The sequence below is a fragment of the Callorhinchus milii genome, unplaced genomic scaffold (genome assembly GCF_018977255.1).
Source record: "Callorhinchus milii isolate IMCB2004 unplaced genomic scaffold, IMCB_Cmil_1.0 Scaffold27, whole genome shotgun sequence".
NCBI lineage: Eukaryota > Metazoa > Chordata > Chondrichthyes > Chimaeriformes > Callorhinchidae > Callorhinchus > Callorhinchus milii.
Window position 1 is genome coordinate 3575652 of NW_024704768.1, and position 13887 is coordinate 3589538.

The 13887-nt window shown below is 55.9% G+C and overlaps 2 protein-coding genes across 2 annotated transcripts in view; one reads left to right on the forward strand and one right to left on the reverse strand.

Moving 5' to 3' along the window:
• The window catches only part of LOC121850921 (retinoic acid receptor gamma-like), a 20698-nt gene continuing 6811 nt past the window's right edge, over positions 1–13887 (reverse strand). Inside the window, exons 4-8 of the mRNA XM_042344189.1 lie at positions 2603–2757; positions 1943–2119; positions 1292–1496; positions 825–983; positions 1–352 (exon numbers count right to left, since the gene is read on the reverse strand). Of these exons, the coding sequence (XP_042200123.1) occupies positions 189–352; positions 825–983; positions 1292–1496; positions 1943–2119; positions 2603–2757 (860 nt within the window). The 3' untranslated portion in view covers positions 1–188. The remainder of the gene's footprint in view (positions 353–824; positions 984–1291; positions 1497–1942; positions 2120–2602; positions 2758–13887) is intronic.
• The window catches only part of pfdn5 (prefoldin 5), a 20156-nt gene continuing 17180 nt past the window's right edge, over positions 10912–13887 (forward strand). Inside the window, exon 1 of the mRNA XM_042344133.1 lies at positions 10912–10932. The gene's annotated coding sequence lies outside the window, so the exon portion shown is untranslated. The remainder of the gene's footprint in view (positions 10933–13887) is intronic.

Here is a 13887-nt window from a genome sequence, read left to right on the forward strand (position 1 = left end):
CCGTCAATCCGTGAGAAGAGTCACTCCGGTCTTTCCCGGTTCTCCGTCATGGCGTCTGTCTCCTCTCCAGAGGGGGGGAAAAAGCCGGTGAGGCCGGACCGCGAGATCCCGGTGGGTGGGTTCGGGATTCGGGAACGTGCGCGGCTCGCTCGGTCCGGAGGGAAGCGTCAGGCTCCCGATCCCTCCGCTTACGGCGCGCTGGAGTCCGGCTCCGAATCCAACTCCGGGCTTTCCTCTTCCTTGGGAATAGTCTCGTCCGTGTCCAGCACGTCCGGGTTTTCCAGCATTTCCCGGATCAGAGGCGGCATGGGACCCGGAATCTCCATCTTAAGCGTTATGGCTCGCTCCGCACCTACGCAGACCAGTGGGGGGAGTGGGGGAGTGGGGGGGGGGGGGGGTGGGGATTAAAATCACCGCTTACCCCCCAACACCGCCCCCCCCATCCCACCCCCCGCCCCCACACTTCTCCATCCGCCTCCTCCCGCTCGGTTGTCTCCGACCTCCTGCCCGTCCCTCATTCCCTCCGCTTCACCGTCCTTGATCTTGTCTTCGGCCACTAACCCCTCACCCCCACTAACCCCCCCACCCCCGCCGCCCCGCCCCGCCCCGCCGCCTCGCTCTCCATCTCACCGCTCCCCCACCCCCACCCGACCACCACCCACCCCATTTTCCGTAGTCTTCGGAATGACATTAGTTGCTAATTTATCCCGACCTCAAGTGCCGTTGACCCCTCTCCCCTCCATCCCGAAAGGTCACTGACCTCTGGTAACCCCCCGTCCCCCAACCCCAACCCCAACCCCAACCCCCACCCCGGGGTCGCTGACCTTTGGCACTGATGCCGCGTAGATCCGTGATTTTCATCAGCATCCGCGGGAACATGTAGGGTTTGTCCGGCCGCCGGCGCCGGGCGTAAAGTTTCAGAGCCTCGAGCAGCGGCTCCTGGAGCTGATCCACCTTCTCCGGCTCCTCCAGGTCCATCCGGTCTGGGACACGCACAACAACAACAACAACAACAACAAATTACATTCGGATAAACGCCCTTCACATCAGGACACACACACACGCACGCACACGCGCCCGCGCGGAGACACAAACACACACGCACACGCGTGATACACACTCGACTGTTCGTGATATTCCCGACATTCCCAAACTGCCGTCGGCCATCCTGACGTTTCCCGACATTCCCGACTGTTCCCAAACCCTGGCCCGGACCTGGAGCTCCAACACCGTCCTGATATCTCACCGATTTCCAAGGGGTGGGGGTGGGGGGGGGGGGGGGGGCTGTTACCTCCGCAGATGAGGCAGATGGCACTGAGGAGGCCGGTCTCGGTGTCGTCCATCTCCAGGGGGAGCAGCCGGTCGGCGAAGGCGAAGACCAGGTCCGTGAGGGGTCCGAACCCCGCGTTGTGCATCTGCGTCCGGTTCAGCGTCAGTCCGTCCGAGAAGGTCATGGTGTCCTGGTCTGGTGTGTAGCGCGTACAGATCCGCAGCATCTGTAACCCCGAGAGGCAACGTCACCCCTGAGGGGGTGGGGGGGGGGGAGAGGGGGGGTGCGGATGGGTGGTGGGGGGGGGGGCGTAGTGGGAGGAGCTGAGGGTGAGCGGAGTGAGGATGGGCAGAGTGAGGGCAGGTGCTGAGGGTGGGAGGAACTGAGGGTGGGCGGGGCTGAGGGTGGGCGGTGCAGGGGGAGGAGCTGAGGATGGGAGGAGGGGCTGAGGATGGGAGGAGGGGCTGAGGATGGGAGGAGGGGCTGAGGGTGGGCTGGGTGAGGGAGGGGCAGGATCTTAGGATGGGCGCAACTGGGCGGGGGGGCTGGGGGTGAGGGTGGGAGTGGCTGAGGGTGGGTGGGGCTGAAGTGGGAGGGGCTGAGGGTGGGTGGGGCTGAAGTGGGAGGGGCTGGGGGTGGGCGGGGATCAATGGGGGTTGGGGAAGGACCTACCAGGATGTCCAGGCAGGCGGCTTTGAGTAGGGTTATCTGGTCAGCGATGGTCAGACCGGTGAAGCCGGGCAGACGTTTGGCAAACTCCACGATCTTGATGATGCATTTGGTGGAGAGTTCACTGAACTTATCCCACAATCCCAGGTCCAACTGCACCCGGTGATCAGCACTGGAATTCTGAGAGAGAGAGCGCGAGAGAGAGAAGGAGAGAGAGAGTGTGAGAGAGAGAGGAAGAGGGACAGATAGAGATAGAGAGAATGGGAGGGACAGCAAGAGAGAGAGAGAGAGGGATGGGGGGCGGAGAGAGCGGAAAGAGAAAGAGAGGAGAAAGCGGGAGAGAGTGGGAGCGAGATGATGAGAAGAGAGAGAGAGAGAGAGAGAACGTGCGAGAGAGAGAGAGAGAGAGCGTGAAAGAGAAAGAGAGTGGCGGCGGGGGGGGGGGGAGAGAGAAAGAACGTCGGAGAGAGAGAGAAAGAGAGAGATGGGGGAGAGAGATGGACGGGGAGAGACGGGAGGAGAGAGGGAGACGGATGGGGAAAAGACGGGGGTTGGGGAAGAAAGTGACTTGGGAGGAGAGCATGACAGAGAGAGAGAGAGCGAGAGAGAGCGAGGGGAGGAGAGGGGGGGGTGGGGGGGCAGTGCTGTGCGACACAGGCTCACCGTGGTGTACTTGCCGAGCTGGCACAGGGAGGGGAAGGTCTCCTGATGAGCGCGGCACACTTTCTGGATCAGATCCTCGGTCTCGGCGGCCACCGGGAGGCTCTCGGCCGCCTCCTCCTTCAGCTCCTTCTTCTTGTTCCGGTCGTTCCTGACGGCTGTCGGAGTGGGAACGCCGGAGCGTCAGCCAACCCGCCCGGACACGGACCCCCAGGGAACCTCGCCTTCCAAGCCCCCCCCCGTGGTCTTGCTGCTCCACTACCTCCGCCACCTCCTTAACCCCCCGCACCTCCCCCCACCCAACCCGGTCCACCCCCAAATGAAGGTTGTAAACTACTCTGTTTTTCTTTACACACAGTTGTTCCTGGATAAAGCGGATTCGTGCCTGATATCGGTGGACTCCAACAGAAGCGACTACTTGTTGCTGAGGATGACCTGCCTGGCCCTGCGTAGCCAGCTCCTGTGTGCCACACAGCAGGTAAATATACAGGCCTCTTTCGCCCAAAGAGGGAGACCTGCCTCTAATCACCAGACCAATGCTCATTGTGCTCTAACCAATACGCTCTAGGCTTGGAAGAACCAGGTAATAATAATAATTTAGTCACTCATTCCACAACTGTTTGTGCGCAATTGGCTGCACCATTTCGCCCACAAAAATATGTGGTCAATTCACTTTACAGTATATTCTGTGAAGCGCTTTGAGGTGTCTCGAAGAAGTGATGAGGCACAATATCAAATGCAAGTATTATTATTACTAACTTTGGATCTAAGGTTCCCAAAGCTTTCCACACTGTTGTAGACTAATCCAGACCAAATTCATTGCTATTAAACATCTCTGTTATTGTAGCAAGCGACTACCAGGATGGTAGAAGGCAAACTGGATGGACCTGGTTTTTTTTCATGCAGCAGTTCCTATGTTCCTATTCCAGCAACTAAATACAGATCTCTTCCCCTCTCTACTATCAAAGTGCTCAACAACGACAAATTACATTTACACAGCACCTTCCACATCGGGAGGATGTCCCAAGGCACTGGACAGTCAAGAAATTGCACCCAATTTGGAGGGTTGAGATCAGGGGCAGGGAGGGCTGACTGAATGAGTGGTTGAAGAAGGTCTTGAGATGAGCCTTGAAAGAGGGAAGGGAGGGGGTGAGGCGAAGATCACTCTTACTTACTGTCTGACCAGTCTCCTGTCGCTGTTTGATTCTAGGTTCCCGAGGGTCTGGCTCTTCTGCTTGAGGTTCTGCAATGCCCCTCACTCCAAAAATCTTCCAAGGTCTGGTACCTGCTGAAAGCCAATGTCCTGCAGCTTGTGGCCTCATACATGAGCCTACCTCGTGGCATCCTGCCAGCCCAGCTCAGGCAGAAGCTATACAGCCATGGTGGGTAATGGAGCCCAGGGGTGGGGGTGGGAGAGGGAGGGTCTGTAGGCCAGGTTCTGACCTCAGCGTGTTTGTTGGCAGGCTGGAGGTCCCCTGAGGCCGCGCTGACCAACAGTCACAAGCTGCTGTGTGGGGTGATGGTGCTGCTGCACTCCGGGCTGCTGTCCTTCAGGAAGAGCGACACTGAACCGGCTGTGTTCGTGGAGAAAGGTTTGTACTTGCGGTGTGTGGTGAGTTCCCATAACCGAGGAGGCGTATCCACGTCAGCGCTGAGGGACCGCTGGGGAGGCTCTTGGCAGACTGGCCGGCCTTTGGCTAACGTGTTAAACCTGAGCTCCCATCAAGCAGATGCTGAAGATCTTGCTGATCATTACTATTTGAGGGATGTTTGTGCTGAATAGATGGGAAATGGCATTAAGAGATCTGCCGCGATCAATCTCATGCGGCTGTCGTGTGGACAACCAGGGGCAGTAGCGTCCAATACACAGCAATAAGATCAATCAGTCTGTTACTCGAGTCCTTGGTCGTGGCTGTGTCATGGCGCCAACAACAACTTGCATTTATATAGTGCACTTCACACGGGATCTCTGAAAGGGTAGTGGAAGCCGATTCAATAACTTCTTTTAAGAGAGAAGTAGATGGGTGTTTGGGGAGGACAGGGTCGCAGGGCTATGGAGAGAAAGCGGGCCGGTGGGATTGAGTTGGATTGCTCTTTTAGGAGCCGGCGCAGACACGATGGGCCAAATAGCCTCTTTCTGTGCTGTATGATTCCACAGTGTCATCAGTCAAACGGCACCTCCAACAAACACTGCTTGTGCCTTCTCTGACTATACAGTCGATTCACTTTACAGTGTATTCTGTGAAGCGCTTTGAGATGGCTCGAAGATGTGATAACGAGCTGCATTAAGTATATAATATCAAGGATGATTACTATTATTACCTGCTGACTGATCCTCGTTTCTTGCTGTTCAGGGGAGAGTTTGCTGCAGAAGTGGCTGGTGCTCGACGACCTGCAGACCTGCTCCAAGAGGCTGGTGCAGCTTCTGGGAAACATGGGCAGCGTGCAGGAAGCCAAGATGTTCTGCCTCGAGGGCCTCAAACTCTCCTCCAAACTGCACTGCGTCCGCAGGTAAGCTGTTGACCCCCACCTCCGCAGGACAGAGCGTTCCCAGTGTCCAGGCCGGGATTCTGTCCCTGGTTAACTAACTAACTAACCCCGTGTCCCATTTTTTTCAGGTGTGTGGACTTTCTAGTCAGCAAAGCCGAGCTGGAGTTGCAGAAGAGCGAGGCTGAGTCCTGTGACTTGGACCTGGAGCAGGCACTGTTCCTCCTGGAGTCCTGCATCGGTTAGTGAAAATCCAGTGTGGAGGGGGCAGCGATCTGTAAAACTCCTTCAGATTTGGCCAGCTGGGGTAGGGGGGTGGTGAGAGATATCGAGATAAGAAATCTCGAAGCGCTACCCCGCGTGAAGGGCGCGATATGAATGTAAGTTGTTACACTTTCAAGACTTACTTCCTCTTTGAGGGACTGCGCTTTTGGTCATCTTTTCCTTGCCCTTTTCTCCCGCCCACGCCGGGCCCCCAGCTCAACCAGCTTTGTCAAGCGCTTTGAGACAATAGTAATAATAGTCCTTGCGTTTGATATAGCGCCTATTGTGTAGTTGAGACGTCTCAAAGCGCTTCACGGGAATGTGCTGCAAAGTAGATCTACTGTGTGTTTTGCGAGTGGACTAATGTCCTGACTCGAGAGGTGCTGTGTGTAAACATGCCTCGTATTTTTGTCACAGATTTCAGCTGCAGCGATAAAGTGAAGAGCCGAGGAAAAATCCAGCCAAAGAAACAGCGAGAAGCCAAGAGGGGCCGCAAGGTGTCCGAGGAGGGTGGGAAGGCGGAGGACCAGGACTTCCTGAGAGTCCAGCCGCTCTCGTACGTGAAGACGGTTAGTGGCTGCAGCCAGGCGGCCCTGACCGCCTCTCCCATCCTCAAGTCCAAGCTGACACAGCAGCCTCCGTCCTTCATGACCCACGGCCCGAGCTGCCCCTGCCTGCTCTGCTGTGACGTGATGCTGTCGGCGGCCGGGGCCCGCTGGGTGTTGGTGTTCTGCGAGCTGGTGGCGGGCAGAGGAAGGAGCCGGGAGAGTCGGTGCCTCCTGGAGAAGCTGAGGGAGAGGTGCAAGCGCCAGAGGCTGCAGTTATCACAGAGTGTCCAGCATCTGATAACGGAGTCCGACGTGGAAGCCAAGGACCGTGACTCCAGCCCGGCCACAGTCGCTGTTCTGGATGGACCGATAGCCCGGGCCCACTTGCAGCTGTCCTCACTCAGCCTGGGATCCCATCTGCACGCTCACACCTGGAAAATCCTGGAAGAAGGCTTGGAATTCCTTACCCTCGAGCTTCCGGACACCTGGGACCTGGAGCCAGTGCGAGCCGGGCTGCTCTTGCACAAGGCGCTGTCGCTGGTCTACTCGCTCGCCTCAGAGCGCCATTGCGAGTTGCCGGCGGTTTTCCAAGCCGCCTGGGTGCGGGGGCCGCGAGGTGGGGGCAACCGCAAGACCACCACTGGCTCCGTGCTGAGTAAAACCAGGGACAGGTTCCGGAGCGCAGGCCGGCCTCGGTTGGGGAGCGAGAGAATAGTGACTAAAGCAACCGTTTCCAGTAAAGCGAAGGGACGGACCGGGAAAGCGAGCTCAGCCAAACAGAACGAGGTTGATAAAGACGCAGTGTTGGATCTAGACGAAGGGACGAACGCCAAGGCCAAAGCTTCGATGAACTTCCCGTCCACGCCAGCCCCCGTTAAGGGTAAATCCCACGCCCCCAGAGGCGCGGGATTTGCACCCCAGAGGCGCAAGGTTTTGTTTGAGATTTTTGAAGATTGTTCCTCTTCCCCCGAGTGGAAGCCCAGCGTCCCTCCCGTCAACGTCCTCAGGAGAACTCGGTCCCGGCTGAAGAAGGTGTTCGACGACAGTGACGTGGAGGAGCCGGCAGAGGAGCTGCCCAAGGCTGACGTGCTGGGCACCGAGGGCGGGGAAACGGGGAACCCTACCGGCAAGCGTCAGGGCCGCGGAGAGCGAGCCAGGCGTACAACCGCCAAACCTCGCCCCCTGCAGCAGCAGCAGCTCAGCCCCGTGCAGAAGAAGAGCAGCGACCGGGGGAAAGGGCAACGAGGGGCCAGGCGAGCAGTCACCGAGCCGGAGAAGCGAGAGAGAGGAGCAAGGAAGGCCCTCCATCAGCCTGAAGGCCTCGAGCTCAGCAAGACAGCCCAACCTGGAGGTGAGGAGAGTCTGGGTGCAAGCCCTGAGGCGCAGTATTACTCTCAACTCTAAAGGGTCCGGGCACATGCCCCAAGCCGATGATGGGCAGTGTTGCTTTATAATAAGATTCCTGGCGTTTGATATAGCGCCTTATCACGTCTTCGAGACGTCTCATAGCGCTTGTACAGAATTTACTGTAAAGTGAATTGACTTTTTATTTGTTGGTGCAACGTGACAGCCAATTGCGCGCAGCAGTGTCCCACAAACCATCGTGGATTGAGTGACCCCATTTTTTTTGGAAGGGTTTATTACCCCGATCCGCCAATCGACTAACAACTGGGTTCCTACTTACTGTTGTGTGGAGTAAGGGAAACTTGCCCAATGTTTTGCTCTGTCCAGGAATCGAACCACTGAGCTACAGGGCTCCTTTATGTGGAGAAGAGGAGTCTTCTTGTCTTCTCTTTACTCTGGATGTTTGAGCTGTGTGCAGCGGCTGTGTTGAGACTGACCTGAGCGAAGGCGACCGTCTGTAACCGTTTTCCCTTTCTATCCTCCTTTCCCTTTCTCGTTCGGTGCAGTTGACGTACCGAACGACGTCAGTGAGTGTGAGCAGCTGAGACAGGACTCTTCCTCCTCGATGAACCCCGAGAGCCAGATCCCCGCTTCTCACAGGAGAGCAGACGGCTGTGGCTTGAGCCTGCCCCAGATCCAGGCCCCTGTGACCTCCACAGGTGAGTCTCCACCACGACAACTTGCATTTACATAGCGTCCCTCAAACAGGGCAGCGCTTCAAAACCCTCAGCAGTGGCAGAACCCGGCGCCGATCCAGGGGGTAGGGGGAGGTGACCGTAAGCGCGGTCGAAGAGGTGGTGGGATGTGGAGGAGGCCAGGGGCAGTCAAGTGAAAGTAGTGGGTTGGGGAGTAAGTAGGTAGGGAGGTGCCAAGGTCTGAAGTGACTTAAAGACTAGTGTGAGGATCTTGACGAGGCTAGTACTCCTGCTCTGGGGGAAACCCAACTAGGCTCAGTCCAGAGACCGATAAGATGATGGGGCGAGGACTTTGTGAACCCTTATTCCTTTATTCTACTTCTTTCTCATCCCCTGCCCCCCATTCCACCCTTCTCTCTCTCTCTCTAACCTTTTCTCTCTGAATATTCTGAGTCTCACACTCCTTGACCCTTTTCTCGACAGATGTTGGTGACCTGGATGCTGTGTACAGCTGTTTGAGCCAGGCGTGTGACTGCATCAGCCACTGCCCGCCCAGCGCCCTGTACTCCACCATCTGCCAGCTGATGGCTCTGTGCCGGGGGCTACGGGACCCTTACACCACGGCCTATCTGCTCAGCGAGTCCGTGGCAATCACCGCCCGCCACCAAATGATCAGCAACATCCACAACAAGCTTCAGTAAGACCCGTTACTTAAGACCTGTAGCATGATGTTAGTCACCTCTCAGTCTCTGTCAGGAGGTTATCGGTTCAAGCTCCACGTCCAGACTTAACTGATAGTCCAGACCGACTCCAGTGTAGTACGATGGGGGGATTTGCTGTCTTGTCAGAGAGCTGCCTTCCTCGGGATAAGATGTTAAATTGAGATTGTGGGGTCCTGTAGTGTATTAAAGCAGCGAGTTACTTCGCTCACCTCGCAAACGAGAGGATCTGGGTTCAATTCCTGGGCGGGCAGGACCGGGAGAAACCCTGGGCAAGTTTCCTTACTCCCCAGCAAGCCTGTTCACCTAGCGGTAATCGGGAACCCGGTTGTTAAGTCGATTGTCGGATCACGTTCTGGGGGGAAATAATCTCTCGTATACATAAAAAAAATGGTCACTCAATCCATGACTGGTTTGTGGGACACTACTGTACACTTTTGGCCCACAACATACACAAGTCAATTCACTTTACAGTGTATTCTGTGAAACGCTTTGAGACGTATTAACGATGTGATAAAGCACCGTATCAAATGCAAGCATTATTAATCATTACATCACTCATACCTCTCTTTCCCCCCCTCTGCCTCTCTCTCTCTCTCTCTCTCTCTCTCAGGAGAGGTAAGAAGGAGCGAGCGCTGGGCGTGGTGGAGCGCCTGCAGGGACTGAACCTACATGAGAGCGGGGAGGATGGTCTCGCTCGCTATCTGGCCGAGCTGCACTCCCTGTTCCAGTTCAGCCCCGCGGAGCCGACACGCTGGCTGGAGGAGCAAGTCGCCAGCTTCAAGGAGCAACTGCAGAACATTCCAGAAGGTTAGGGATCCGATATCTGTATGATCACAAAGTAACTGATTTGGGGTGTGTGTGTGTGTATTGACTGAATTGTACTGATTGACTGTGTGTGTGTATATTGTATGTGTATATTGTGTGTGTGTGTGTGTGTGTGTGTGTATTGACTGTGTGGGTATTGCCTGACCCTGTTCTGTGTGTGTAGGTGTTACAGTCTGTATGCTGTCACTGGTCAGTGTCCAGCCGGGGGGGGCGGGGGACCTGCTGCTTCTGACACGGCTCGAGAGGAACCGGACTCCGGTCACCGTGTGGATCCCTTCAGCGGGCGGAACGGTGAGTGAGTGAGGGTGGGTGGGGCGGGGGGTGGGTGGGTGTGTGGACTGTGAGCATCGGTTGACACGGCAAAACTCAACCACCTTCCTAATAACAGCTGTGAAAATCTTAGTTTTAAAGCCGGTGAATCTCCATGTAACATGTTTGTGCCTTAACTGGCCACTAGTTACACGGCCGGCGTGTGAGGGTAGTTACGTGTGCCTGGCGTGTACACGGTGTGTGTGCTGTGCGTTGCAGGGCTCGCTGCTTAGAGAATTCGACGCCATCCTGAAGGACCAGAAAGAGGTCAGTGACCTGACGGAGCTGAAGGCCTGGTGGGAGGGACGGACAGAGCTGGACCGCAGGATGAAGGTACAGTGACCGGTGCTGTGGTGGGGGGAGGGAGGGGAGAGGCTTGGTGGAGTCCTGTAGCTCATTGGTTAGATCACTCGCCCTCACGAGCAAGAGGACTGGATTTGATTCCCAGCGAAACGTTGGGCAAGTTTTCTTACTCCACACACACGCCTCTTGTTTACCAGCAGTGAGTAGGAACCCAGTTAAGTCGATTGCCGGATCGCTTTTCCGGGGCTAATCATCTCCCCAAAATTTTTACAACATAATAATAATGTAATCACTCAATCCACGACTGTTTGTGGGGACGCTGCTGTGCACAATTGGCTGCTGCGTTTCGCCCACAAAATATACAGTCACTACACTTTCCCGTATATCCTGCGAAACGCTTTATGAGACGTCTCGAAGACGTGGTAAGGCGCTGCGTCAAATACAGGGATTACAATTTTTGCTGTTATTGCGGACTGACTGCTCATGGCCTCGGCAGACCCTGGTGGAGCTGATGGAGACAGACGGGCTGGGCTGCTGGAAGGGGCTTCTCCTCCCCTCGAGCAGGGACCCTGGCGTGGGGCTGGAGGCTGCCCAGCTGGGGACCCTCCTGGAAGAATGTGGCTGCAGGAACGTGGATGTGGAGCTGCTGAAGGTGTGTGTCTGGGGCGGGGAGGGGACTAGCACAAGCCGGCGTGGCTGTGGGGTAGGTGAGCGGCTGTGTAGGGGTCGGGCTGGAGGAAAAGGGCGGGATCTTCAAGCAGCACCTGCGAAATATTCCAGAAGGTTAGGGCTCGGATATCTGGCTGGTTACAAGGTGACTGCTGTGTGTGTGTGTGTGTGTGTGTGTGTGTGACAGCTCATACCGTTTTTCTTAGCTGGTTAGACTCCAGCAGTCACCATTGTGCACTCTGGGGTTCCCCCCAAGCCTCGGCTCTCGCAACTGCGCCCAACGTTTCCTGGCGTTAGGCAAACAGGGGGCGTCCCTCCGTGGAGAGGAGGAGAGAGAGAGAGAGAGCATATCCCATTCCAACAACCTATCTCTGGGATTTCCATGTTCAGGTGGGAATTCTCAGTTGAGACTCTATGTATGGTGATGTCAGACATTTTTAAAAATGTCTCTCAGTGTGTGTTTTAACTGTAGTGACTGACTGTGTATTTGGGGTGGGCAGGGGTCTGGGATGAGTGGGTCGGGTTGGGGGGTGAGCAGGTGAGGTTGGAGGCCAGGCAGTGGCAGTGATTTCTGGCCGCCTGTTTTGCAGGCAGTGTTGGGAACCTCCCACGTGCTGACCCCAGAGGACACAGATTCTCTGACGGAGGCTCTCTGCGGCGACGGGCTTGAGGAGGTGGGGATCCACCTACAGGAGGCGATGGAGAGGCTGAGGGAGACGAGCGCTCAGCCCAGCGACCCCAACTCCCAGCTGGTACTCATCCTGGATAAGGTAAGGTGTGGGCGAGACCGTCTTCCCCAATCCCACAGAGCTTAACCCCAGGCCAGAGTGGGAGAGGGGTCACGAGATGGCTGTGGTAGGGTATTTGGACGTGGAATGCCTCACCCATGAACACTCAGTGAAGCCTAACCTGTCGTCGCTTTTGAAAGGGAATTGAGCAAATGGCTTATAGGGCGGGCGGCGGGGAGGAGGAGGGTATTGAATGGTGAGGTGGTAAGATCTTACGATGGGCCGAATGGCCTCGTGTGATCTAACCCTCTCGCTGGGTGTGAATGAGAGACTGACGTTGGAGGAATCCTGTAGCTCCGGGGTTAGAGCTCTCGCCTCGCAAGCGAGAAGACCCGGGTTCAATTTCCGACAGGGCAAAATGTGGGCAGATTTTGTTGCTCCACACGCCTCTGTTTACCCAGCAGTAAATAGGAACCCGGGTGTTCGCTGATTGGCGGATCGCTTCTCTGGAGGTGATAAACCCGTCACCAAAAAATTAGTCATTCATTCCACAGCTGCTTGTGGGGACGCTGCTGTGCGCACACTGGCTGCCGTGTTTCGCCCACAATATATATAGTCAATTCACGCAGCGCTTTGAGACGTCCCGGAGACGTGATAAGGCGCTGTATCAAGTGCAAGGATTATTATTATATAATGTGTTTGCAGAACCTGCAGAGGCTGCCCTGGGAGAGTGTGCCCGTCCTGCGAACTCGGGCCGTGACCCGTGTCCCATCTCTGCCCTTCCTCCTGAGCTACGTGGTAACCAAGCAGGTGAGTGTGGTGGAGGGTGTGGGGGTGGTGGGGAGGAGAGACTGTCTGTCTCTTGTTGTTTCCTTACGCAGTTCAGATGCTATGGACTTGTGTAAAGTTCAGACCCTTCCTTTCTGATCCATTGGCTGAAACACTAGTTATTAACACACCGTCTGTAACGTCACTAACCTCTGTAACCCTAACCTGATGTCAAAAAGCCCTCGCTTAGCAGTGAGTAGGAACCCTGCTGTTGTTTCATTGGCGGATGCTTTCCAGAGGTAATATTCCCTCAAGAAAAAAAAAAAAATTTGGTCATTGGGCGATGTATCCTTGTGAAGCGCAGTGACTGTCTGTTTCGTGAGTGAAAGCAGTCAATTGCGCTTTGAGACTTCTCGACTTGTGATCAGGCGCTGTATCGAATGCGGGGATCGTTACTGCTATAATGGCAGAGAATTTTAATTCCCGCGTGTCTCTGTGTGGGGGCGGGGGGTGGGGAGAGAGAAGTGGGGCAGAGGTGTGTGTGTGGGAGGGGGTGTTAGTCTCTGTATGTCTGTCGCACGACTCTCCGTTGCTTTATCTTTCCGTTTCCTGCAGCACGGGGTGAGCTCGCTGATAACGGAGGGGGTGGACCCAACCAGGGTCTTCTACGTGTTGAACCCTCAGGGGAACCTGCCCAACACTGAGAAAACCTTCAAGGACTGGTTTCAAAGGTTCGTGCGTCACCCAAACCTGTCGGGGTTCGGGGCGGCAGCCCTGCGCAGGGTGCCTCACTCTCGCCCCAGCCTGCCCCCTCACTGCGACCCAAACGGCTTCCTTTGTCGCTCCGCCACTCGGCCTCGGTTTCTAAGCGTTGAATGATTTCAGCCGCGCGGCGATTCTCCAACCGGTGGATGGGCGCAGAGGCTAAAACTCACCCGCGCTCCAGGGAGTCACCCCTCGTGTGTGTGTGTGTTTTTATTTTCTCTTCCCTCTCATTCTCTGTGTGTCTTTCTGTGTGTGGGTGTGTCTTTCTCTCTCAGTCTGTGTGTGTGTGTGTGTGTCTTTTTCTCCCTCTCTTTCTGTGCGTCTCCCCCTCTCCGCCTTTCTTTTCCTTCTCTCCTTCTGTCCCTCGCCAGCTGAAAGCGCCCGCTGCCCGCCTGCTGTACGTAACGGTTTCTTTGTGGCCAACAGGAAGGCGGGCTGGGAGGGTGTGATCAGGACGAAACCCAGCGAGGACCAGCTGCGATCAGCCCTGTGTGACCGAGACCTTTACGTGTAAGTGGCCGTGCGGTGACTGGGGCGGGAGGCAACGTAAGAGCAGGAGGAGGCCATTTCAACCCCTCTGTTAGATCATGGCTGATGTGTACCTCAACACCAATTGCCCGCCTTTGCTCCCGTATCGATTGATCCCCTGACTTTAACAGAAATCTATCCACCTCAGTGTTTATATATTTTTTTAAGGAAAATGTGAATGGATCCCGGCCATAATCCACAGCCTTTTGGGTGGGGAGGAGGGAGAGATTTTCAGAATTCCACTAACCTTTGTATGAAAAGGTGGGGGAGTAGCCGGTGGTGGTTCCTATTCGACCTTCTCATCGCCCTCCCCGCCACCGCCGAGCGCTCCTG